General features: G+C 35.7%; 1 protein-coding gene across 3 annotated transcripts in view; it reads right to left on the bottom strand.

The window, feature by feature from the left end:
- EPHA4 (EPH receptor A4) overlaps nucleotides 1-24,341 on the bottom strand; it is a 157,171-nt gene that overhangs the window by 82,218 nt on the left and 50,612 nt on the right. For all 3 annotated transcript variants that reach the window (XM_074298626.1, XM_074298627.1, XM_074298628.1), the window contains exon 4: nucleotides 3,125-3,280. In XM_074298626.1, the coding sequence (XP_074154727.1) occupies nucleotides 3,125-3,280 (156 nt within the window). The remainder of the gene's footprint in view (nucleotides 1-3,124; nucleotides 3,281-24,341) is intronic.

Genomic DNA, 24,341 nt, shown 5'->3' with positions numbered 1-24,341 from the left:
ATCAGTATTGAGATAAGACCAATGAGTATCCTCTTCACTGTAGTACTGGCCAGTGAGATGATGGGAAGACCCACTTTTTAGACATGTAGATAATGATTGATAGATGACACACTGAAATTGAGATGGAGATTGAAATAGAGATAGGTATATGAAAGATTGAGATATATCATAGATTGAAATAGAGAGGAATAGATGATACACTGAAATAATGACATGATAGATTGAGAAAAATGGAGATAGATCACTGACTAAAGAGAAAAACAGAGAGAAACAGAGACAGAAGGGGGAGAGAGAGAGAAAAACGCGGAGAGAGAGACACATACACACACAGAGAAGTGAAATGAAATAAAGTAAGATAGGTTAAAAAATAAAGATTATGCTTTAGAAGGAAAATACAAAGCCTAAAACTAAAAGACAGAGTTCTGTATTCCATTGCTTACTGCCACTAACTTAGAAGTTCATTATTGATGATGTCTAGTACCTTCCCTGCTAGTTTCCTCATTTGTAAAATGAGTCCAGATCATTTCACTCTCACAGGAGATTTTAAGAGCCTTAATTAGTTAATGTTTACCAAGTGCCTAAAGATCCTTAGATGAAAAGACCTATAAAATCAACCATAAAGAGGAAGTGAGTATGATTCTAAAGAAGTAGTGACATGGACACTACTGCAGGTAGTCAGATGAGACAGACTTCTTGTGTCCGCTCCAGTTTATGGCCAAGACCTTAGCTTAACAACTGCAGCAGGGACATGCTTCATAGTCAGCAGATTCTGAGGCATGAACTAACATATGAACAATAAGCTTAGCATCAAGGCCAGGGGGATTTTTCCCATGAAGAGGGATCAATAGGAAAAAGAAATGAAATCTAGCTCATTTATCAGCATGGATGTTGCACTGATGAGGAAAGAAACAAACTTAAGCCTGCGCATGGTAAAATCCACTTTTTAATCTGTAGTGGTCAGAGGAGCTTCTTTTTAGCCTGATTTTGTTGTTGTTGTTCAACCTTGTGCCAAAATGATCTTTGAAATCACAAAAACAATGAATATTTTCCTTTTCTTACTCGTATCCACTTAGCAAATTGGATGATAACTTCTCCAAAAATAATGTTGACCTACTCTGGTAGCACCTCTTCAATCATCATGGTCAGTGCCTCATATGTCACAAATAGAAGTCAGATGAATATTGCAATGTTCTTGTGACTTGAGCAACTGCTGAAAAGGCTTATTGTTTTACAAAAATAAATCTAAATTGCCATGATTAAATGATTTGTACTGAATCATTATCTACATTGATCAGTAGATCCTGAAATCAGAGGGAAGAAAATGTAGAAAAGGGAAGTACATTCCCATTCTCTAATCAAACAACAAATTCTATGGGATTAGTTAGTATATTGGATCTCAAGACAGGACTGGAATTACATGTGCAAAATTTAGAGGGAGGAGAGTTTTCTATATTATGAGAATTTTGAAAAGTCTGTTTTGTTTTGTTTTTAATTCCCATTATTTAGATAAGAAATTATTTCGGTCCTAAGTAATTCTGAATTGTAAATATCTCCCAGAAGATATCACAAAGGTAAAGAAATGGTATGGATAGGAGAAAAGAAGAATTAACTCATCAAAGATTAGTAAGCCAGTTACTTAAAATGAGCTTGGCAAAAGAGACACAGAACAAGTAATAAGTATGGTGAAAGAAGAGATTGGAATATGGAACCCTAGTCAATATGGTGAGGGAACTAATAGAAATAAGTAGGAATGATATGAAAATGTGTGGCAACTGATACTAGAGAAATACCCAGCAGTGGAAGAAAGAGGGTCAAAAAAGACCAGGAATGTCTGGAGGCAAACCAGCTACTTCTTAATTTTAAAATTGACACTGATATAGTCATTTGTCACTTGAGAGTTGTCTAGAAAAGGAAGGGCTCCCAGGATTCTCTCTAGTCCATAACAATTATGGGGAGTCAACTTTAGCTCTGATTCATTTTGAGTGAAGAAGAAGTTCATGAAATAAGGAAAATGTCAGAACCAACCTGAGGATTCAAACCTATTCTATTTGTATCTTGAATGACTGACTTTTGGGATTCCTATATTCTGTTACCCAGTTCTCATCCAAGAGAGTATCTAATTAGCTTGGAGAATGTCCTAAATGTTATGGAAGCTATTCGAGGGAGCCCAGATATCATTCCCAATTACAAAAATATCATATGCATAATTATGGTTTCCTCTTTTAGGGCAGAGTTGAGTAAAGCAAGAATATGCATTAGCTGGGAAGCAGAACTACCACATCACAGTGATAATAAATTCTATTAAACTGTATAGCTATATTCTATAATGTGATCTGTCCAATCATGAGTCCGGGTCTGTAAAGGGCTAAGTATACATAGACAAAGGAACTCTGCCCCAGTCCATGGTAGAGATTTCTTTATTCAGCCATTGCTAATGGCATAGCACAAATATAGGAACAAGGAGATAAGCTATACTTTAATAATGATGGTCCTAATAAAAACAGCAATAATAACTAGGGTCCCTACTTGTATTTATATTATTCTGTTCCTCTAAAGACTGCTAAGGCTTTATATATGTGTGTGTGTGTGTGTGTGTGTGTGTGTGTGTGTGTGTATCCCATTCATATATATAACCTTACTCTATACTGTTTCTCCTTCAGCTGTCAAGATTATTGAGCATCCTAGATGGAATGGTAAAGCAGTTTATAAATTCAAATCTTAAGCCCTAATTATACTGTCAGATGCCCACAAAAAGCTCAACTGGAACTCCCTTCACAAAATGTTCTGCTGGCAGGATATGCATTTGAAATGAAATCAGAACAGTGAACCAGATCCTCTCATTTCCATTGGCCATTATCATGTCATTATTAGGGTGGGGAATGAAAAGAACACAAGGGGGAGAGATCATTCTCATGTAATTTGCCCACTGCAGGGCATCTGTATTGAGAGAAGACTTGGTATTGCTCAGTACTGCTCCTGAGTATAACCAACCAGGGAAAGAACATGAATGCAAGCTATTGGCTCTAACTTCTCAAAGGGTGTTCCCCATTACCACCCCTAGCCATGATTGAAGCAGGGCAGAAAGAAAGATTTAATTGTCCTGGGAGAGAAGCATTCAACTTACGAGTGCAGGGCATGGAAGCTGCATCATCTTCTGCTCGAAAATAGCCACGGTCACAGGTGCAGGAGGTGGCTCCCTCCCATACAGAATAGCTATGGGGAGGGCACTTGGAACAGGAAGTGTCGGTGGAAAGGGCCTTGTAGTATCCAATCTTGCAGGCTGTGGAGGTAGAAGGGGAGAAAAAAAACACCACATATTTATTTCACCATTACAATAAGGAGTACCACAAGGTTCATCTCCTAATTGGGAAGAAAGCCTAGGCTAGAAAGTTTAGGCCCAGGTATGAAATGAGCACATTTATAAAGGCTGATCACTATCCATCTCAGGAATGCCAATATTCCTACTCAGAACAACCACCTTCAAAAAGCAACACTGGAAATTAAGCAGATTCTTCAGTCAGAAAATCTCCTATACCTATACAAAAACATTTCCTTTCTCTTTGCCTCTCTCCTTTATCTTTCTCCCTGCTCCAACCCCACTCTCCCTCTTTCTTTCTCTTCTCCCCTTTACATATCTAAAACCAAACTATTTCAGACTAAAGCCATGATTTTAGAGAAATGGACTTGAACTACCCATCCAACTCAATTTCTGAAACATGACGTATCATATTCTATATATCTAGGAAGGAAAGAAGGAAGGAAGGAAGGAAGGAAGGAAGGAAGGAAGGAAGGAAGGAAGGAAGGAAGGAAGGAAGGAAGGAAGGAAGGAAGGAAGGAAGGAAGGAAGGAAGGAAGTCACATAAGTCATAATAAAATATACCCATAAGAGCATCCCTGATTTCTACAATTCAATACAAGTCTAGATGGTCTTGATGATCAACTAGTAAAGATAGCATGACAATCATGTTAGCATCATTAGCTTCCAAAGATTCAAAGAAAAGGCAAAAAAGAAAAAAAAAAAAAAAAAAAAAAGGATTTTGCAAAGCTCAGTCATTCCATGGGATCAGAGAATAAAAAGAATAGCAGTCATCCTTAAAATTGTCTGTATAATTCATTTTTATTTTTTTTCCTTTTTTAAAACTGTGTCTTAGGTTGTATCCATATAACCAAAAATACCAATTGGAAAAAAGTGTCAACCAACTGCTTTTCATCATCTTGGCAATAACTAAATCAGACCCAGGCACTGCTGTTGCTGTCCATGTACCAGATTGCACTGAAGCCACCTGATAAAAAATCCTGAACAAAAACGATTTGATTCAGTGGTTCCACATAGACCTAGCCACAGTTATCCTAGCATTACTCATGCACCAGGCAGGCATCAGTGTGGGTTTCAATTCAAAGCCTGTTTCTCTCTCATGTACATCCTGTTGGTATTTCATTAATCATGCACTGGTCATGGTGAGCGGAAAGAGAATTTAGCAAGAGTGCAAGGAAGACATCGTAACTTCACTCTTATTAACCGTAGTTGTTTATGGAATTTCCTCTAAGGAACTCAGACTTTATGATGTGTGCAGCCCTAACAATAAAAGTGCTAAGAGATCAATCTCTCCTTCATTTGCTTTGTCTTTTACTGGACCAGAGAATCTTAGAAAACAATTTGCTCCAGTGACTAAGATTTATGTTTCTAGAGTTTATACACATCACATAATTAGATAAGGTTCAACTTGCAAGGTGCTGTTTGGCTGGGCTTAAACTGGCCCGAGGGTTTCGATTCAAATCGGAAACCACAGTTCTGGCAGGAAGAAGCAGAGGGGGTCAAGCCTAGCCTTCCCACATCAAACACAATAAGTCTCAGAACACCAATGCAACCCCACCGGGCACAGCCTGTCACTCAGTCAGTCCCAGTAAACAAAGGCAACTTGTGTAAGACTGGTTACCCTGCTCCTGGTTGGAGGGGCTCTAGCAAACAGGTCCAAATTACTTTTATTTTATCTTCTTTCCCCTCTTTCACATCTGAACAACAGTGGGTGAGGAAAGTTCCACTTAGTCCCTAACAGGCTTTCATGTGCCCAAAGAGCAATTGAAATTAAAACCTAAAAATCTACAGATGAAAGGGAAAGATACTGCTTTAATCTGATCTGACATCATAAGCCAAAACCATAAGGCTTTGAAGTCATATTCACATCACCTGGATTTCTACTTCTAGTTGATCTAGATCTCTATGAGTGGATGAAGGAATGAATAAGTAAATGAATGGATGGATGAATGAAGCACTAAAATAGGTGATGCACAAATAGGTAAATTTCCATAAATTTTGAAGGCATGGAAAGAGTTCAAATGTGTAAGGAAACAAGCATGTATTAAGCCATAAGGTTTTGAAGTCATACCCAGGTGAACTGGATTTCTACTTCTAGTTGATCCAGGTGCTCATGAAGAAATGAAGGAATGAAGGCATAGATGAATGAATAATTGAATAAATAAAGCACATTAATATATGATACACAGATAAGTAAATTTCCATAAATTTCAAAGGCATGGACAGAGTGCCAATATGTAAGGAAATAAGCATGTATTAAAGCACCTATGTGTGGCATACTATGTCAAGCAATATCTATATTATATGTGCATGTGTACATGCATGTATGTGTATACAAATGGATATGTGTGTGTGTGTATTCATATAAAATCACCTTTGATCCTCATTTCACTATAATCCTGAGAGATAGGTGCTGTTATTATACCTATTTTACAAATGAGGAAACTGAACAAATAGATTAAGTGACTTGCCCAGGATCACACAAAAAGTGTCAAAGAATGAATTTGAATTTAGGTCTTCCTAACAAGTCCAATGTTCTATCCGTTGGACACTCAGTTGCATTTAGTTGCTGCACAAATAAAAAAGGAAAAATAATCTCTTTAATGTACAAATGCACAACTATAGACAAAATGTCTGCCTATTGTGTTTAAGTGTTCTGAACTACCCTTCCTCCTCCTTACTTTGATATTTGTTTTTAAACCAAAGAGGGTACAATTCTGGTGCTCTTGGCCATCCTATCCCAGAGCCTTGACCTCAGCACTGTATGCTTTTGTCTTCTGCTACATCAAGATCTGTTGTTGATATTTCAGGACCTTAAAGCACATCTCTCACTTCAGATGCTGGAGGTGACATGCAGGGCATATAGCCTTTTTTCTGTCTATATTCAATAAGCCTAGAAATGAATAGTTTGCGGTATTTCTTTATATTCTGTGATTCACAGCACTTCAAATCTCACTACAATGGATGAATACTTTAGTTAAATCTTAAAACATTTGCTATATCTTTTAGTCTAAAAACAGATTTTCTTTGGGTGTAGATGTGACTACCTATCCAAATTTAAGAGGTGAGAATGTTATGCTGTATTTTTAAAGGCTAATGGCTTAGTGGGCAAGAAGTGTGTGGAGGGCCTGGAAGGGATTGCTTAAAAGATTTCTGCATTTTGCTCCTTATTAGGGTGAGGATTTGCTTGATGGGACAGAGCATGAATAGTAACCTTACACAGCTTTCCAGAGATGCCATTGTACTAAGATTAGTTCACATGTGCAATACAAACTTTGAATTCAATTCTCTTGGCTTTGCTTTAATTAGTTCTTTCTGCTGCTTTACAACTCCTCATCCCCCTCCCCTCCTCTCACTGTGCCTTTCCTCTTCCATTGAGCTCACCCACTAACATAAACCAAAGTTACACTTTTAGATAGAATCTTCCTTAAAGCTCAAAATTCTTCAGCTCAAGTACTCAATATTAAAGGGAAAATATTCACACACACACACACACACACACACACACACACACATACATGCAACCACCCCCCTCCAAAAAGAAAAATTTTATGGCTTTAACTGTTTATGGGTTTACTGTAAAAAAAAATTTACATTTTACTATAGGGAAAATGACCACTGAGTTGATGAGTTTTGTTTCAATTTTCTCTTTATTTTAAATACTCCAGATCATTTCATTTCTTTCTCCTTCACTTTCTCCTTTACTTCTACATTCCTACATATTAAATCAAGAAATGATCAATCCTGTGTAAAACAATAAAGCAAAACCATCTTTTCCCTTTTGCTTCTGAATTTTCCTCATTGTTACTAGACCAGTCACTGATCATAGACTCTCCTGCAAACTCCATTCCTATTCTGCACTCAAGAATTTCCCTATGGGAGTATCCCTCATCCTCTTTAAAGCTAGCTTGCTCTGTCAGTGCCCAATGCATAAAAGTCTTTTTAAGCTCCATTTCCTTAACAAAACTTTTATGTCTTGAGTGCTAATTCTTCTGGACCCTACCTACTTGATCCATTCTAAATAATCTGATCAATTTGTCTACTGCCAAAGTGTCAACAAGGTTGAAAGGGTTAATGATACCATTCCTGGCTTATTCATTTCCACATTTTAATAAACGTTCTGGAGAAACCAATAATAAATTCAACTATGGTAGTCGGAGACTGGAGGCCAGGACATATCTTTGGAAAACGAAGCCCCGGTCTCATACATGCTTACCAGGAAGACCAAAATAATCTATCTAGGTTCAATATATGTAGCACATTTAAAAGACCAAGGAAACTGATTTAGAAATATTAAAGTCAGGATAGTATTAGTCTCTTTTCTCTAAAATTACCCAAATACTACTTTCCGTATATGAAGAATGGAGAACACTTGACATGAAGGGAGAAACAAATATGCTAAAAAGAATTTCATATTCTCAGTTCCAAGATTAAGGAAGACTATTTAATAAGTTATTAGTATTTCCTTAATTTTATTTTTTGAATAACATATTTTTCAATTACATATTTTTAAAAGTTTATTTGCTTTTTTTTTAAATTTTGAATCCCAAATCACTTCCTTGATTTCAAAAATGGAAAATAAAGTTAAAGTTCCACTGACAACCAACCAAAGTTTACAATTTGGCAAGGACACAGCATTAAATATAAAATCATTGTTATCATCACCATTAATAATAATAATAATAATATTGAATTTCACTACATAGAATTTATGGTCACCTAAATACTTTTCTCATAACAGTGATGTGAGATAGATGGAGTTATTATTATGTATCCTCATTTTATAGATGAGTAAACTAAGGCAGAAATGGAAATGACACAGTTGAGTTAGCAAAGTAGAAGTGAACTCAGGTCTTCTTATAACAAGTTAAATATCCTAATGGGAAAATGGAAATGTTTTAAACACCAGAAGGACCAGTTGAGGAACTAACAAAATATTTTTTTACAATTTTCATAATTTCTTCCATCTATGCAAGTGTATTTTAAATGCAAATAATTATAGGCAGATAACTATATTATTTTGAAAGTAAAAAAAAAAAAATCATCCTATCTCTAGTATGTATATATAAACACTGTCACCTGAAACAGCTTAGTCCTTCCAGATATTCTTAAATCCTGGTTCTTAAGAAGTCCATCGAACATCCATCCTACTTAGGACTTGTATGACACTGGTCCAATTACTAGGAAATCAGATATGCTTCCATAATATTCAATGCAGCTGCATTTGTATAGATAACATAATAATTACTTTATGTGGACATATAAGACATCATGCTAAGCGCCAATGTGGATATGGAGATAAAAAGGATATCATCCCTTCCCATAAAGAACTTGCAAGCAAGCAATAGGGGAACAAATCATCAACACAAATTAAATTTAATAGAAAATTCCATGAGAAAGTATGTGAGAGGTACATAATTTATGAGCGTTCAAAGGATACTTTTCCCTGCTATGTGAAAATCTGGAAGTTCAGGATTAAGAAGAGAAACCTCTCTCTATTCCAGGTGCCTCATTGAATAGATGAGGAAAGCAAACCTGAGAGAGCCTATGATCATACAACTAGAAAGTAGAACTAAAATTAGAATCCAAAACATAAATTTGAAAGCAAATGAATCCTTAAGGTTTATCTAATCTAGTATCTGTCTGTATTTTATGGTCAGGTAGGTGGTGCAATAGATAGAGTGCTGGACCTGGAGTCAGGAAGCCATGTTCAAATGTGACCTCAGATGTGACCTTACTAACTTTGTAATCCTGGGCACTCAATCTCTGTCTCAGATTTCTCATCTACAAAATGGGCTAAGAAAGGTACCCATCTAGCAAGGTTATTGTAAGGATCAAATGAGATATTTGTAAAATCCTGAGCACAGCACCTGGCACATAAAAAGCACTATATAACTGTTAGCTAGTATTACAGACAAGAAAAGCAAGCATTGAGAGTTCAGGTGACTTGCTGATGACTACATAGGTAGCAAGTGGCTAACCCAGGCCACCTGACTTCAAAACTGGTACTTTTTCCATTCTACCATATTATCTTCTAAGGAATCATGGAAATTATCTCTATTTAATGTTTTCACTCAGTAGAGTAGCAATAATGCAACAAAATGAAGGAAGTAGCCACAATTCAAAAGAACACCATGGACCACATTTGCCACTTTTCTTAAAGCATCATTATAAACTAGAAAGTTACATGACTTGACCAAGATAATCTGGCTGGCTGGTCTGAGGACTGGAAACAGAGCCCAGGTTATCAATGACAAGATTACTGTCATCTCCTAAGGATCATGGATATCGAGAGTAAAAGGAGTTTAGAGGTCATCTGGTTCAAGTATCTTACAGAAAAAAAAAAAGAAAAAAAAAAAGGATGTCCAGGTGAGGTGATTTAGCTCAATATTGCTGATTAATGATAAGCTCAATATAGCTGGTTAGTGCAAGTCCAGCTGTCTAGACTTGGGGTCAGTTTTTTTCCTAAATTAAGCAAATCCCCATCATTAGAGACAGTGCAAAACCAAGCATGCCTCCATGAAAAAAGGACAAGACACCTTTCATCTTCACTCCCTTCACCACATCCCTCTGCCAATATTCAAATAATGCAGATAAGAAGATCATAGAATTTTTCAAGGTTAAGTTTCACAAGATCAAACAAGTAGTAATCATCAGAGAACAGACTGCAGAATGATGTGCTCAATCTTCTAGAACTGCCAGTTTTAAGGATGGACATTTGAAGAATCTAAATATAATGAATTAAGGAGTCCTTTGTGAAATTATGCTATTCTTCTGGCCCAATGTAATTAATCCCTGTAATGCCTACGACAATTATGGAACCAATCCTTAAGAAAAAAGCTTCTAAAAAAAACAATTCCATATGAAACAGAAAATAGAGGAAAAAACCCACACAGAGAAATCTGTTCTTCTAAAAGTCATATTGTGGAATCCAATAGCAATATTACTAATGCTACCTCAAATAAGTCTTTTGATATTAACACTGTGAAATCTGCCTCATCTTGTTTCTTCCTAAGACTGAACTTTCTAAAAGTTTCAAAGAGCATTCGTGTTCTCCCTCATCAGTAGGGTTCCAAAGCCAGCCAATTTTTTTTTTTTTTTTTTTTTTTTTTTATACAGGCCATTTGGATAAGTTTCTGAACATCACAAATTTGTTTTTAAAAATCAAAATCAAAATAATTAAAGATGTCAGTATACTTGAGGTAACTGGAGAAATCCTGGTTTTTCAAGTCACAAGAAGTTAATTATTTCTTAGAGGGAATATAACTATCAATTCATTTCAATTTTGGCTTTCTGTCCAAATGATGGCTATAAAGATTGTCCAGTTTGGAGCTCTGCTAATGGCTAAGTAAAATATATTGGACATCCATGATAATAGAGGGTTGAGTGTGTGTGTGTGTGTGTGTGTGTGTGTGTGTATGTGTGTGTGTGTGTGTGTGTGTGTGTGTGTGTGTGTGTGTGTGTGTGTACTTGTGTCCCTTTCTTAACTGGATAGAAAATTTCACAGATTGCTAGTGGTAAGAGAGAGACCTTAGAAATCACTTATTTCAACTTCCTCATTTTACAGGAGAGAAACCTGGGACTAAGAAAGACTAAACAACATGCTCATAGTCATAAACTAGGAAGTAGCAGAGCCAACCTTCGGATCTAAAATACAAATTTCAATCTGGATAGGTCCTTAAGAGTCATCTAATAAATATATCTGCATTTCATAGACAAGAAAAAAAGAGGCAAGTGATACTGCTTAAGAAGCAGTAGGATCAAAATTAGCATCAGAAATATAAATTAAGAACTGGACCAATGCTTAGCAGACATCTAATTCGATATCTGCATGGTATGGCTAAGGAAAAAATAGTACCGTCAAGAGGTTGACTGATTTACCCATAGCCACACAAGAGGCAAGTAGTTGAGTGATGAATTGAACACAAAGCATTTGCCTTCAATGATGGCCCTCTATTCATTGCACCACACTTTCTCCTGATAAAAGCTGGTGCATTTTCTTCTAGTTCTCATTAGATTAATAATATTGTAACTAAAATGGGAAGTTGCAGTTGTTTAGACATTATATCAAGGTTTTGTAACTAAAGTAGAAAGTTACAGTTGTTTAAATGGACACTATATCAAAGTTATCATATTTGCTACTTTTCTTAAAACTCACAAATTCAGTGTCATAAACTGAAAGGATCTTGGAAGACATTTCCTGAAGACATATTGCAGCATATTATTGATTTGGAAAGCCACAGATTAATATCATCTATGTTCAGGCTTATGTGAAAATTTTTCAGTGACTTCACAACTATGGTTGATAAATTACTTGGCTCTCAATGGTGGGGGATGAGCTAGAGGAAAGAATAGAATTTGAAACTTCAAATTTTAAAATTAAATATTAAAGTTTTTAAAATTATCTCTTTGGTTATAGTTTTATTTATTTTGTTAAATATTTCCCAGTTGCATTTTAATTTAATTGGAGGCACTGGGGAGTGTTGATACCTCTTATCTCATTCTCTTCCTCTATCCTTATAAATCCATATCTTTGTCCATCCCTGCAATACATATACATACATACACCCACTCATACAATCCTTTTGAACTGAGCCAGATCCTTAGAAAATCTGCCTAGAAACTATACACAGGTGCCTGAGAAGATTAGCTCACTTTACCAAGCAAAGAGTTTGGCATTTTCTCATAACTATGTGGGCAAGTCTATGGTGACTGGTAATGCAGATGGCTTTCAAATAAGTAATGTCAAAATATCAAATGAGACATTATTTGCAAAGGCCTTAGCACAGTGTTTTCCCCTCCTTTTCAAAAGTCATATACAAAAGCTAATAAATTATTAACTCTAGAAAAAATTATTCAACAACAAAAAAATAAAATAGAAAAATGGTGGTGGTAGGGTTTGGGGAGTTGGGTGAGCAGATTTAAATGAAAATCAAATCATTTAAGAGATTTCTTTTGGCACTTTTGGAAAAAGACACACTGGTTTTCCAAAAGAAGAACCCAAATTACTTCCCTGTGTTTGCTGGATATTGCTGGATACACCTTGTACAGGAAAGGTTGCAGGCTAAAATTTCCTTAAATCCTAGATAAAGCTGATTAATTAGCAGAATCTTAGACAATTACAAGATCTAATCTCATTACTAAGGAGCTTGTCAAAGGTTTTCAAAGCAATCCTCTATGTAAAAAGTACTGATGGGAATCAAGATATCTCTCAGAATACCTTTTGGCCTGCTCAAGATTCTCAACACAAAATTTCTAGATTCAGTTTTTTTAAAAAATATCTCATGCACACACAGATATACACATATAAACACACACACACACACACACACAAACTTAAAATTCCAAATACTGACCAAAGCTATGATATGAAATATGAAGGATTAAGCATATTTAAAAAGAAATCATATTTTCAGATTTGAGGGCTTAGCACTAAGATGAATTTGTCATTGATGATATCAAAATGATATTGTATTTGGTCACATCTCTTCCACTAGTGTCTCCCCTCCCTCCACCAAGTGGGATAATAGTTTATATACTACATAAGCATCATGATAAGATAGGTAGAAAGAAGGCTGGATCAGAATTCAAATGACCCCAAGTTCAAATCCCAAATAAATGCCACTTATAATCAGCCTGACCTTGAGGCAAATCACTTAATCTTTCAGAATTTCTGTTTCTTCAATAGCAAAATGGGGTGGCGTAGAGGAAGGGTTTCAATGAGATGCCCTCTTAGGTTTATTCCTGCTCTAAGTTACATGTAGCAAAAACTAATCCAAATAAGCAATGAGTCAGAGAATCTGCCAGGTAAGAGACTAAAATAAATAAAAATAAAATAAACTTCATTACCCCACCAATTTACTTAACTGCATCAGCCTCATGACAAAAATGGGCAAATGATTTCAATTCCCAAGAAATGGAAAGCCATTCCTTGAGCTGAACATCTAAATTAGGATGCCACACAGCAATTAGAATAGCAAGCATGTGAAAGTCAAATTTCTTAAATAAAGATTCCATACCTCCCACTCTCACCCTGCCTCAAATGCACACACATACAAAGAAACAAAAAAAATCTGCTATATTTAAAAAAGACAAAAAAAATTTAAAAATAACCTTCCAAAATAGCCATGGACTTCAGTATTCATTTTAGGAGAAAAAAATATGTATTAGAAAAGGAATCTAATCCTAGGAAATTATAAAAGGTTTGTGGGAGTTTCTTCCTTCCCTTGTGAAATACAAATCCCAAATGACTATAAACACACAAGGAGAACATTGTATTGCCCACCAGGGCCTCTTCCCCCAAAAGAAAGTGAATGAGGTGTTAAGGGCTAACTTCAGGACCAAGAGCAGATCAATCAGTCCAGTAGACTGAAAAATTAAATTGAGTAAAACTACTCGATAATATACATGCTTTTTGAATATTTTAATGCCTTTCTTCTACATTATCACTCATGTTCAGGAAAGATTATAACCTTAGGGACACTAATTTGTTTTTTAAAAAATCAGCTCAAATCTGGAGAGTCATCCAAAACCCCCCCAAAAAACCCAAGATCCCTTCCTAGAAAGGGATTAAATATATATGTATATTAAATTATATATTATAATATATATATATATATATATATATATGACCTTACAGAACATAACTGTTACAAATTAGAAGGGAGAATATTAGCTATGAAACAGACTGTATCCTTGCCTTGTACTTGAGCAGAAATGATTGAAAATACCTAGACAGGCAGGCAAAAGACTTGACTAAGCAGCACAGTGTAAACTATCAATCCTCATCATCCATGTGGGGCATCAATCAAGAGTGGCATGCAAATTAGGATCTATTAGCCTCTGTGCTTGATTACCCATGACATTTCAGGAAGGGCCAGACTTCTGCTGAGTTCTTTTCTCAACTTTCATTCTTTGATATTTAGAATATATAGAATCAGAACTTATTAAAAATATTCAGGTTAAAAAAAAAAGTCACAAATCTTACTAAGGAGTAATCTGTTATTTTTGTCTATGCTCTTTTCCAAAATCTACACACACACACACACACACACACACACACACACACACACACAGAGCTAAGTTGTCTCAGTTCTATAAAAAGAAATTATTGAGAAACTTGAAAACTTACACAGTGCCTGGGACATATTAAGCACTTAATAAATACTTTTCAACTGACTGAGTAATTCGTCTTCCATTTAGCCATGAATCAACCCAAAGATTGTTTTCATTCCTTCTAAACTCTCCCTTCTTATCTTCCCTGTTTTGGTAAAAGGTAAGAGCCACTTTTCCCTCTTCACACTCACTCACCCTGTTACATATTTAGCAAACTAATTTTTTTCTATCTTCACAACAACACCAACTCTCCACTCACATCACAACCATTCTAATTCAGGTTCTCATGATCTCTTGCCTAGACTAGTATCATAATTTCCTAACAGATCTCCATACTATTCATCCCTTCCCTCTAGGATCCATCCTCTACACAACTGCTAAATTGTGTATCTTTCCTATCATGCCATTTCCCAGCTCAAGAATGGCTCCCTATTACTTCTGGGATAAAGTACAAGCTCATCTTTTCAGTATTTTCAGTCCTTCATGATCTTGCTACAATATAGATCATCACACATGTAATCTCTGTTCTAAACAAACCAGATTAATAAGTAAACTCTATGAAGTCATCTCCTACTAGCTTTGTGCTTTTGTATAGGCTCTTCTACATATATGAAATATTTTTCGTCCTCCTTTCTGTCTCTTATAATCCCTAGCTTCTATAAAACCCAACTCAAATATAACTTTCTATGAGTCCTTATTTAATTACTTCAGTTGTCAGTTTCCCTCCAATTAATTTCTTTTAAATATATTTATTTATCTATATATATATAGTATTTCTCCACCCCTCCCCTCCATTTTTCTTTGTATCTTCAGTTCTTGGCACAAAAAACAAAAACAAAAAAAAAAAAAAAAACACTTAATAAGCATTTGTTAAATTCAATTGAATTTATAACTTCATTATTTTTGTTTATGTCTTTGGTATCAGTTTCTCTATTTGGAAATAATGAGCATAATTGTAATGAGTGCTGAGGACAAATTCACATGTAAAAATAAGCTTTCAATAAATATTGGTATGAGATACTGTGGAGAGCCACCAAAGTTTAAAATTCAGCTAGAAAGCCAGAAATGTCCAGATTCCTCATTGCTCCTCTTTCATCTGAATTGGAGCTGAGACTTAAAAAAAAAAATTTTTCACGTGAATTGCCATGGAGTAGTGGGACATAGGGTAAAGTGTGCTGAATTTGGAATATTTATAAAATGTGGGTTTAAATCTTGGCTTTGTCAACATGTTCATGGTGATCATGAGTAAATCACTTAACTTTTCTAAATCAGAGATGATAATACCTTTAATACTCAAGTATAGAGGCTGCTGGCATTTTCAAATGAAATGAGGAATGAATAAATACAGCCCTTTAAAAATCTTAAAGTTCTTTAAGCTGAAAATTTCTTCATTATGATTTCTTTTTTCAATACAATTTCCATTTCTTCTAATTTCAAAAGAGTTATGAAGTCATCTACACTGAGGTAAAATACAAGTCCCTTGCAAAGACTTAGATGTGACCCCAAAAGTTACCTTCCACAAATGAGTCATCAAACTTAAATTGTTGTCAGATGACAGCCTTAGAAAGACATCACCTGGCTAAAATCCAAGCTTTTTCACCTTGATGGGATCAATCAGACCTTAACTGCTGCTGGAAGTCAAAAGTATAGGGCCATCTCCACATTCCCATGACACATAAAAGGAGGGCCTTCATGGAGAAAATTTCTTGTTGTTGTTGAATGGGTTTTCAGTATAGAAATGATAACCAGACTTAAGGATCTATGATTTGAACCAAGATGGGAACAAAAATGGTATCAGGTGAAGGGGATTATGCTATAGGTCCTATGGGAACAAACCCTTTGAGGCCTGGTTTCTAATACTGCTCCTGACAGTAATTATGTGACTATGGGCAAATCACTATTTTCTCAGTTTCTTCATAAATGAAAGAAGGGAAATAATACCGCTAATATTTTTAGGCAGCTAAATGGCCCAGTGGAAAGATAGACTCAGGAAGACCTGAGTTCAAATATGACCTCAGACACTCATCAATTGTGTGACTCTCAGCAAGTCATTTAACCTCTGAAATGGCAAACTTTTACAATATTTTTGCCAAGAAAACCCCATAAAGGGAGACACAATAGAACATCAACAAGTATTTATTGTCCATGGATTATGAAGTTCCAAATGAGATGATAAATGCAAGGCATGTTCCAAATGTTACATTCTATGTAAATATCAGTTATTATCACCAAGAATTAGACAGCTGAGTTTGAGATCATTTCCAGGTAGGGAGTTCTGGGAAGGTTTCAGGGAGGCAGTGATCCGAATAGATTTTTTTTTTTGGGGGGGGAGATGCTGTATAGAACCTGATGTTATTAGAAGTGAGATTGGGAAACAAGACACAAACATGTGGTGACTTATTACAAATTAATTGGTTCTTTTCTTCTTTCATTTTTCTCCTAATTTGGGAAGGAAAGGATGGTTTGTATTTATAAAATACACAAGATCCTTGGGTAGCCTGCAATCAGCAGTGTTGTTCTAAGAAGCTGATTTAAATGCCAAGCAGAAAATGCAATGGCACTCAGTGCCAGAGGGCACCCTGCCTCAGTGGAGATGACTGCAGTAGTTTGGGCTACCATATGATCATAGCTACCTTACAGTATATCAAAGGAATGTGTTTAAGGAGAGGAAGAGCCTGGTGAGGGAAGTGACATCACTTATCAGCCAGCTAAAGCTCTTACAACCAAATGTACAAAATCTTGTCTGTGTTCAATCTCATTCACAGAAGCACAAGATGGACAACCACATATCATCTTTCCCCTGATTCTCCATGGAGTGGAAGCACCCAAAGAACAAGTGTTAGTTTCTGTTTAGTTCAGTGCCTTTTACATAGTGCATGCTTAATAAAGTGTTTGTTGGATCTAAAGGAATTAAATTGAAATGAACTGAGGTCAACCTCCCACCCTTGGGTGCTCTGAGTGGTTATATGTGCAATGTGCCTGGGGAACAGCTGCATTCTTTGTCATCTAGGCCATTCCATGGGAAAGGGCAAGATTCCAAGCCTCCTTGCAGGTGAATTCCTCATCCCTTTCAAGTTCATCTGATTTACACTGATGGCTCTTAAGTGTGTTTATCTTTGTGTTTGGAGGATTATCAGTGAGGTCAGTAAATCTCTCATATATAAATTATAAATCATGAACAGGAATGTCAAGTGAATTAACAAGTCAGAATTTGTTCCTTTGTCTGTAACAGTGTTTTATGACAAATGCTTCGGCACTTTCAAGATCTATCATTTTGTCTGTATGAGCCACTCCCTTCTGTCTATAACTAAGGAGGTAGTCTTCAAGAGCTGCAGTGGCTAAGAAGTACCTCCATCTAAAGTCTTTTGACACTGGACCTACATTCCAGCCAGTACAGTGAATCCAGTACTATATTTGTTTCAGCCATTTTCTCATGATATGATATAAGCCTCTCATTTTTAGTTCCTTGATTTGTAAAATGGGCATAGAAATAGCACCTACCAAGCAGGGTTATTGTAAAGATCAAACAAGATAATATACATAAAGTGCTTTATAAATCTTAAACTACTCTTATCTTAGCTATTATCCCATCACTGAATACTGTAGAACATGCTAAAGCTTGTACCCCACTAGCATACGAGGTCATGTGTGCATCATGATGAGCCATCAAATTAGGACCCAAACAAGAAGACCCAAGAATCTTACTTGTACTCACTAAGCCTGGCTCTGTATACCTTCCCCTCAAAATAACACTTCTTAAAAATGCTGGCACAATTAAGAACACTAATTCTGAGATACCCCCAGATAGAAATAAGCCTTCCTCAAAACTCCAAATCTTTGTTCCTTTCTTATCCACTCATCTTGTTCCATTTTGTCCCAGAATCATATATATAACTGTGAGATAGGGAGAACTACATCTAGTATTATTTTACAAATCATATTTTATCACAATTACATTATAAATAATATTATTTAAGAAACAAATGATGAGGCAGAGAATTTTTGAGGGGAAATTATATTAGGATATGAATTCACTATCTATATATCTATCCATCTATCTACCTCTATTATATAATATATGGAGAATAAATGAATGTGGCTCTATAGGGAGCAGCAGGATGACTTACAATAAATGACCCACTCCTGGGGTAGTGATGTGGGAGGCTTGGGATTGTAATTCAGAATACTATAAATAGTCTGTGCCTGGAAGAGTTTAGATTTCTATTCTGGCATCTCAAAGTTCTCCATTTTAAGACCCACAAATAAATAATAATAATAATTATAGAGAGCACTTTAAAATTTACAAAGCATTTTCCTCACCCCTACTATATGTGATATTTAAGGAAAGTATTACTATACTCATTTTGACATCATCTTAAACCTAGACCTAACCTCAGGAAGACAATAAGTGACTTCCTATTGTCACCCAACTCTTGAATATAGGAGCTGGAATTGAAATACAAATTTCATAGATTTATAGATTTCAAATTTGCAAGAGGCCACAGAGAGCATTCTAGTCCAACCCTTCACCCATTTTATAAATAAGAAAAGGGAGGCCTGACAAAGTTTTGTCAACCATCATACAGAGCATCATACAGAATTTTCTTTCCTGCCCCCATATTGAGTAATCACTTTGCAAATGCAATTGCCTCCAAGTTTTTACTGTGTGCAAATGAGAAAGGTTAATACCTCTGGTGCTTTTCTCCAGTAGGTAACCTGGCAGGTGTGATTATGTACATCACTTCCTTCCTGTATAAATAGATGGGAGTCTTGTGAATCATTCCAGAATCCTCCTTGAGCAACCCTGCTTTCTGGACTTTGCAGGCTACTACAAATTTGGACTCAGGAAATGGCTCAGCATATCAAGAGCTAATTGTTCGTTCCTTCTGGGTATCTTAAAGCAATTGAAAATCAGCAACTAATGAGATGTTTCAAGGGGGCTATAAAAGTAGATGATAGGTATCTCAATAGCCCAGCAAACTGAGACACTGAGAAGAATTTAAGCTTTATTTAATAAAGAGACGACACAGATTCATTCAGCTTTTTCCAACATTCTCTAAAAAAGATGCTTCCTGAAAGCTTTTCAGGTTTATAAAAGAGAAGCCGTGAAAGATTGTTTCAAACATAAAAAGGCTTTTGTCAGGTAGACAGATAACTCTGTGTCACAAATAAAACTGTTTAGCTCAAGGCAGTGATGGGGTTATGCTTGGCATGTCAGGAGTACACCAGTTTTGTTGCAGTGCAAAATTGCACATTACTAATAGATGTCATGTTGTGTAATAAAGAATGTCCTGGGTAGGCACTCAAGAAAGAAGGAAAAAAGGAAATATTCATTAAGCACTTACTATGTGCCAGACATTATGCTTCACAAGTATAATCTCATTTGATCCTCACAGCAACTCTTCTAAATGGGTGCTAATAATTATCCCCATTCTACAGTTGAGGAAACTGAGGCAAACAGAAGTAAAGTTCACATATTAATAAATATTTAAAGCCAAATTTTAAATCAAGTCTTCCTAATTCTACACTCAAAATTTTATCCACTGTTCTACCTAGCTGCTTTTAGTTATGGTCCTAGCCCTATCTCTTAACACCTTTTGCTACCTGGCCTTTAATTTCCTCATCTGTAAAATAAAGAAAGTCAGATGTGGTTTTTAAGATTCCTTCCACCTCTAAAATTTACAGTACCATGACTGTTCCCATGATCTTCTGCCAGAAGCTTTTTCTTCTAACACATCTTGAAACTTATTCATCTTCAACTTGACTTGATTTTGCCCAGTTTTGAAACTATTTCCCTCACTTTCCTGTACCCTTGCTGCCATTTCACCATCTTTTCAAAGATTCTGCTTCATTATATTATTCACCCCTTTTCTTCCTTGCACTATCAAAAATCAGAACAAATTGCCTTTTCCCATTATCATATTTCAATCTTTCATCACTAGGCAGAATACAAGCATAAACTTTGTGAATACCAGAATTCACATTCTCATGCTCACCGTTTTCATCTTTTTAACAAATTCCTGAATGATGGACTTGTTCCATTAACATTTTGGCCTCATGACTCAACTAGCTTTAATGGTAACAAAAATGCACAATACATAATATGGATGGAGCATCTATTTTCTATCACATCTATTATGTTGCTTACAGGTTTGGAGTTTTTTCTTTGAAAGGGGGAGGGTTCCTTAAAAAAATAAATGGGGAGAGTAAAGAAGTCACCAGGAAGGAAGAGTGATATCATAATTAATTCATCAATCAATCAGTTAAAAGTATTTATTATGTTCTTACTATGTGACAGGCACTTACTAGGCCCTGGAAATAACAAAAAATTAAACAATCTCCTTCCAAGGCATTTACTAAAACAAAGAACATAGATAAAACAATTATTTTAAAATGTAATAATAACAACAGATAATACCAATCTATTTGTCACTCACAATTATAAGAGAAGGATCATATTACTTATAGCAATCTCACAGATCATGAAAAAACCCTTTTTAAATGCCCAAATGCCATAAATGTGAGCTACTGTTGTCAGTTCACAACAAAAACTCAATTAATAGATTATGCTTATATATTTTGTGTGACAGAGGGTTCTCTTTATATCAACCCCATGGGGTAACTGATGGCCTATTTCACACATGAAGACACTGAATTTCAAAAAGTGTTCAGAAATTATGGTTTAGAGGTAAGGATACTTGGCCTTGGACTCAGCAAAAATGGATTTTAGGCTCAACTCTGTCACCTTATTGTGACCTTCCTTTTTGGCCCATGGCTGCCTAATCAGTAAAGTGATATCGGAGTGAATCTATGAATTGGGTTGGAAAACAACTTTCCGTTCAAATGTTATATAATCCTAATTTAAGTTGATAGGGTAGAAATTTTCCCTTTTTTACTGGTTAACAAATTCTTCAACAGCTATGTTGATAGTTTATTCATCTTTAAATGTTCCTCAACACCCAACACAGTTCTAGGAACAAAGTAGAATGGAGAAGTATTAGTCAACAAAAATTTGCCAAATGAAAGAATTATTTAATTAGATTCACTATGACTCTACTGAACTCTTGAGTTTTTAGCTCCTTTCACTCCAGCATAATTTTTACCTTTGTAATACTTATATGTAATACTAATAATCTACTCCTTTAATCTAACTTCTGAGCCAGGCACAAAAGATTAAAGTCAAAATATCTAACCCAGTTGATTTTTGTATAATCTATACTTTTTTTTCTAGAAGTCTACAGTCTAATCCCACATCATGTTTTAACTTTTCACTTTTCAAAGGCAGTCATGAACTCTTCTAATGGGATAGTTAGCCACTATTTTATAGTTTGGGAATATTGCTTTGTTATTCTTCAGGGGGAAAAGATTATAACAATATACGTCCTCACTTATAGGCTGGCCACTAGGCAAATTCCCAAGGTTAGAATCATTCTACTATTTCATATTAGTGTGTTCTATTTTTAAAAATAAAGCTTGCGTTATGGGCTTTGTCACAATCTCCAGGCACTGTCACTTATAAACTCATAGCCTTCCAACACCAGCAATAAGAGAGATTCTTAATGTTCTTTCTCTTTTATTCCTTAATAACCTATTAAGCAAACATCATTGTGTTATAGAATACAACTTGGAAAGTCTTTAAGATAAGGAAAATATATTGAGTCATTTTAGAATGAATGAATAGTTGGAGAATTTTTAGAGATTCTACCAATACCTTTAAAGAATTTTATTTAGAAAGACTATTCTTGCCTGATTTTTCTCCAGTATCTTCTACCTCTTATTTTCTGCTATAGGGTTTCTTTATCTCCATCCAGAGCCATCTCCAGTCTCATAGTGACCTATATCTTGCCACTGGACCCATGTGGCTCTGAAGGAGACAGTGAGGCTCATGACTTTGTATAGCCCATTCTCACTTAAATTCAATTCACTTGCATATCATGGCATCACATCCCTGATGTCATGGTCCTCTTAGAGAATGAAAGACAAACAACAATAGGGATCATCTGCTGAAAGCCTTTTACTTTACAACCTAGAGTTAAGAGAAATTTGCTCAAAGTTGAGAAAACCTAAGAGGAAAATATTTTTTCCTTTAGTGAAGTCTAAGACCTGAAAATAAAATCACCTAAAAAAAATAAAACTTCTCCATATTTATTTCAAAAATGAGTCATATTTAGATCTACCTGAAAGGACATCATTTCCATAACCAATTATGGTAGCAAATGCCTCTCTGATTTCCTAATGCACCCTCTCTGAAGCCATCAGCTGAAGAGGGACAGATGCCTAAGAATGATTCAAACCTCTACCAGGCTGGTTGTTGGGGTAAGAAGCTTATGTATGTCAACAGTCAGGAAAGGGAATTAAGAGTTATTAGGTTTGAAGTTGACTTTAACTGATACAGGTTGCTGATGTGGGCAGCTGTGTTATTTTAGAAGTGAACAAGTCACAGAGGAAAAGGAAAAGAGAAAAAGAAAAGGAAGAAGAGAAGGAGGAGGACAATAAAGAGGAGGAGGAGGAGAGAGGAAGAAAGAGAGACAGAGACACAGAGAGACAAGAGACAGAGAGACACACAGAGAGAGAATGGGAACTGTATTAGATCAACTAAGAGGTAGCAGCAGTTATCTGGCTTTCTAGAGTGAAACTCATGAGGCCTGTTTTCAAGGATATTTTTATTTTTCTTGGTTATTACACTTCTTCAATGCATCAAAATCTCAAGAGATAAAGAGACTTCTAATCAGTACCTGAACAAGAAACTCATCTATAATACTTCGGTCAAGTGACCATTCAATTTTTGTTTGAAGGCCCATAATGAAGGAGAACTCAGTAATTCCCTTTGCAGTCCTTTTCACTTTAAGATGGTTTTAATTGTTAGGAAGCTTTTCCTACTTCAAGCTGATACATGTGCCTCACCCTAATTTCCACCTATTGTTCCTATTTCACTTTAGGACAAAGACAATGAGCCCTAGACCTACAGGCAGTGAGTCTGGCTTGCCCATTACAGTTCTCAAGCCCCACACTGAAGAGATCTGCCAGCTTCATGAACCTCTGTGGAAGTCCATATTGACAGTAATGTAGAGTTTTCATTCTGATGATTTAGTTTTATTTCTAAATAAAAAGCAGTTCAGAAACCACCTTATCTTTGACCAAAAAGAAAGTCCAGAATTGTAGGTCCTTTGGGCCTTGGGGTTAATCATACTGAACCTTGGTCTTATTTTTCCTCATTTATAAAAATAAGGGGATTAGATTAGATAGCCACAGCCTAAATATTCAATAGAACCATAATTTTAGAGCTATAAGGAACCATAAAAATCATGAGATTTCAAATTCTTTCCCCTGGCGATACCTTTTCGCCTGAGAAATTTTTATGTGACCCTGGATATATAGGTACATAAAACAGTCCTACAAATCAAATACTTACTGATGATAAATCATAATTTTACAACACTCACATTTAGTTATGAGACTCCATATGGGGTCACAACCCATATTTAAAGAAGCAGAGCTTTGAAACATTCCTAGGAGTCTGACCCTAGGCAAGCTGAAGGCAGATTCAAATCACCCTCTGACTAAGAGATCATGTTAGGATCACTTTCCTTATCTTGGGTTTGTTTTACCATTCTTATCAAATGCCTTTAAAATGGTTTGAGATGTATAGTTACACAGGCAGGAGACCAATTCATACATCTGGGAGCTGGGCTAATTTTTTTTTAATTGGACCCCAAATTCTCACCCTATCATTCTTGTGTCACTAGAGGTGAAAACTGAGTGTCTTGGTCCATATTCACATCCAACCAATGCACAAGTGTTTTACTTTGAAAGTTTAAAATATTTAGATATGAATCATAGTCTGAGCAAAGATAACAGAAAAGGTTGGGGGTGGGGTGAGAATGAGGGGGAAGGAACAAGTCATACTTCA

The sequence above is a fragment of the Sminthopsis crassicaudata genome, chromosome 3, assembly GCF_048593235.1.
Source record: "Sminthopsis crassicaudata isolate SCR6 chromosome 3, ASM4859323v1, whole genome shotgun sequence".
NCBI classification, from domain to species: domain Eukaryota; kingdom Metazoa; phylum Chordata; class Mammalia; order Dasyuromorphia; family Dasyuridae; genus Sminthopsis; species Sminthopsis crassicaudata.
Note: the sequence above shows the minus strand (reverse complement) of the source record. Positions and strands in the feature narration are given on the sequence as shown.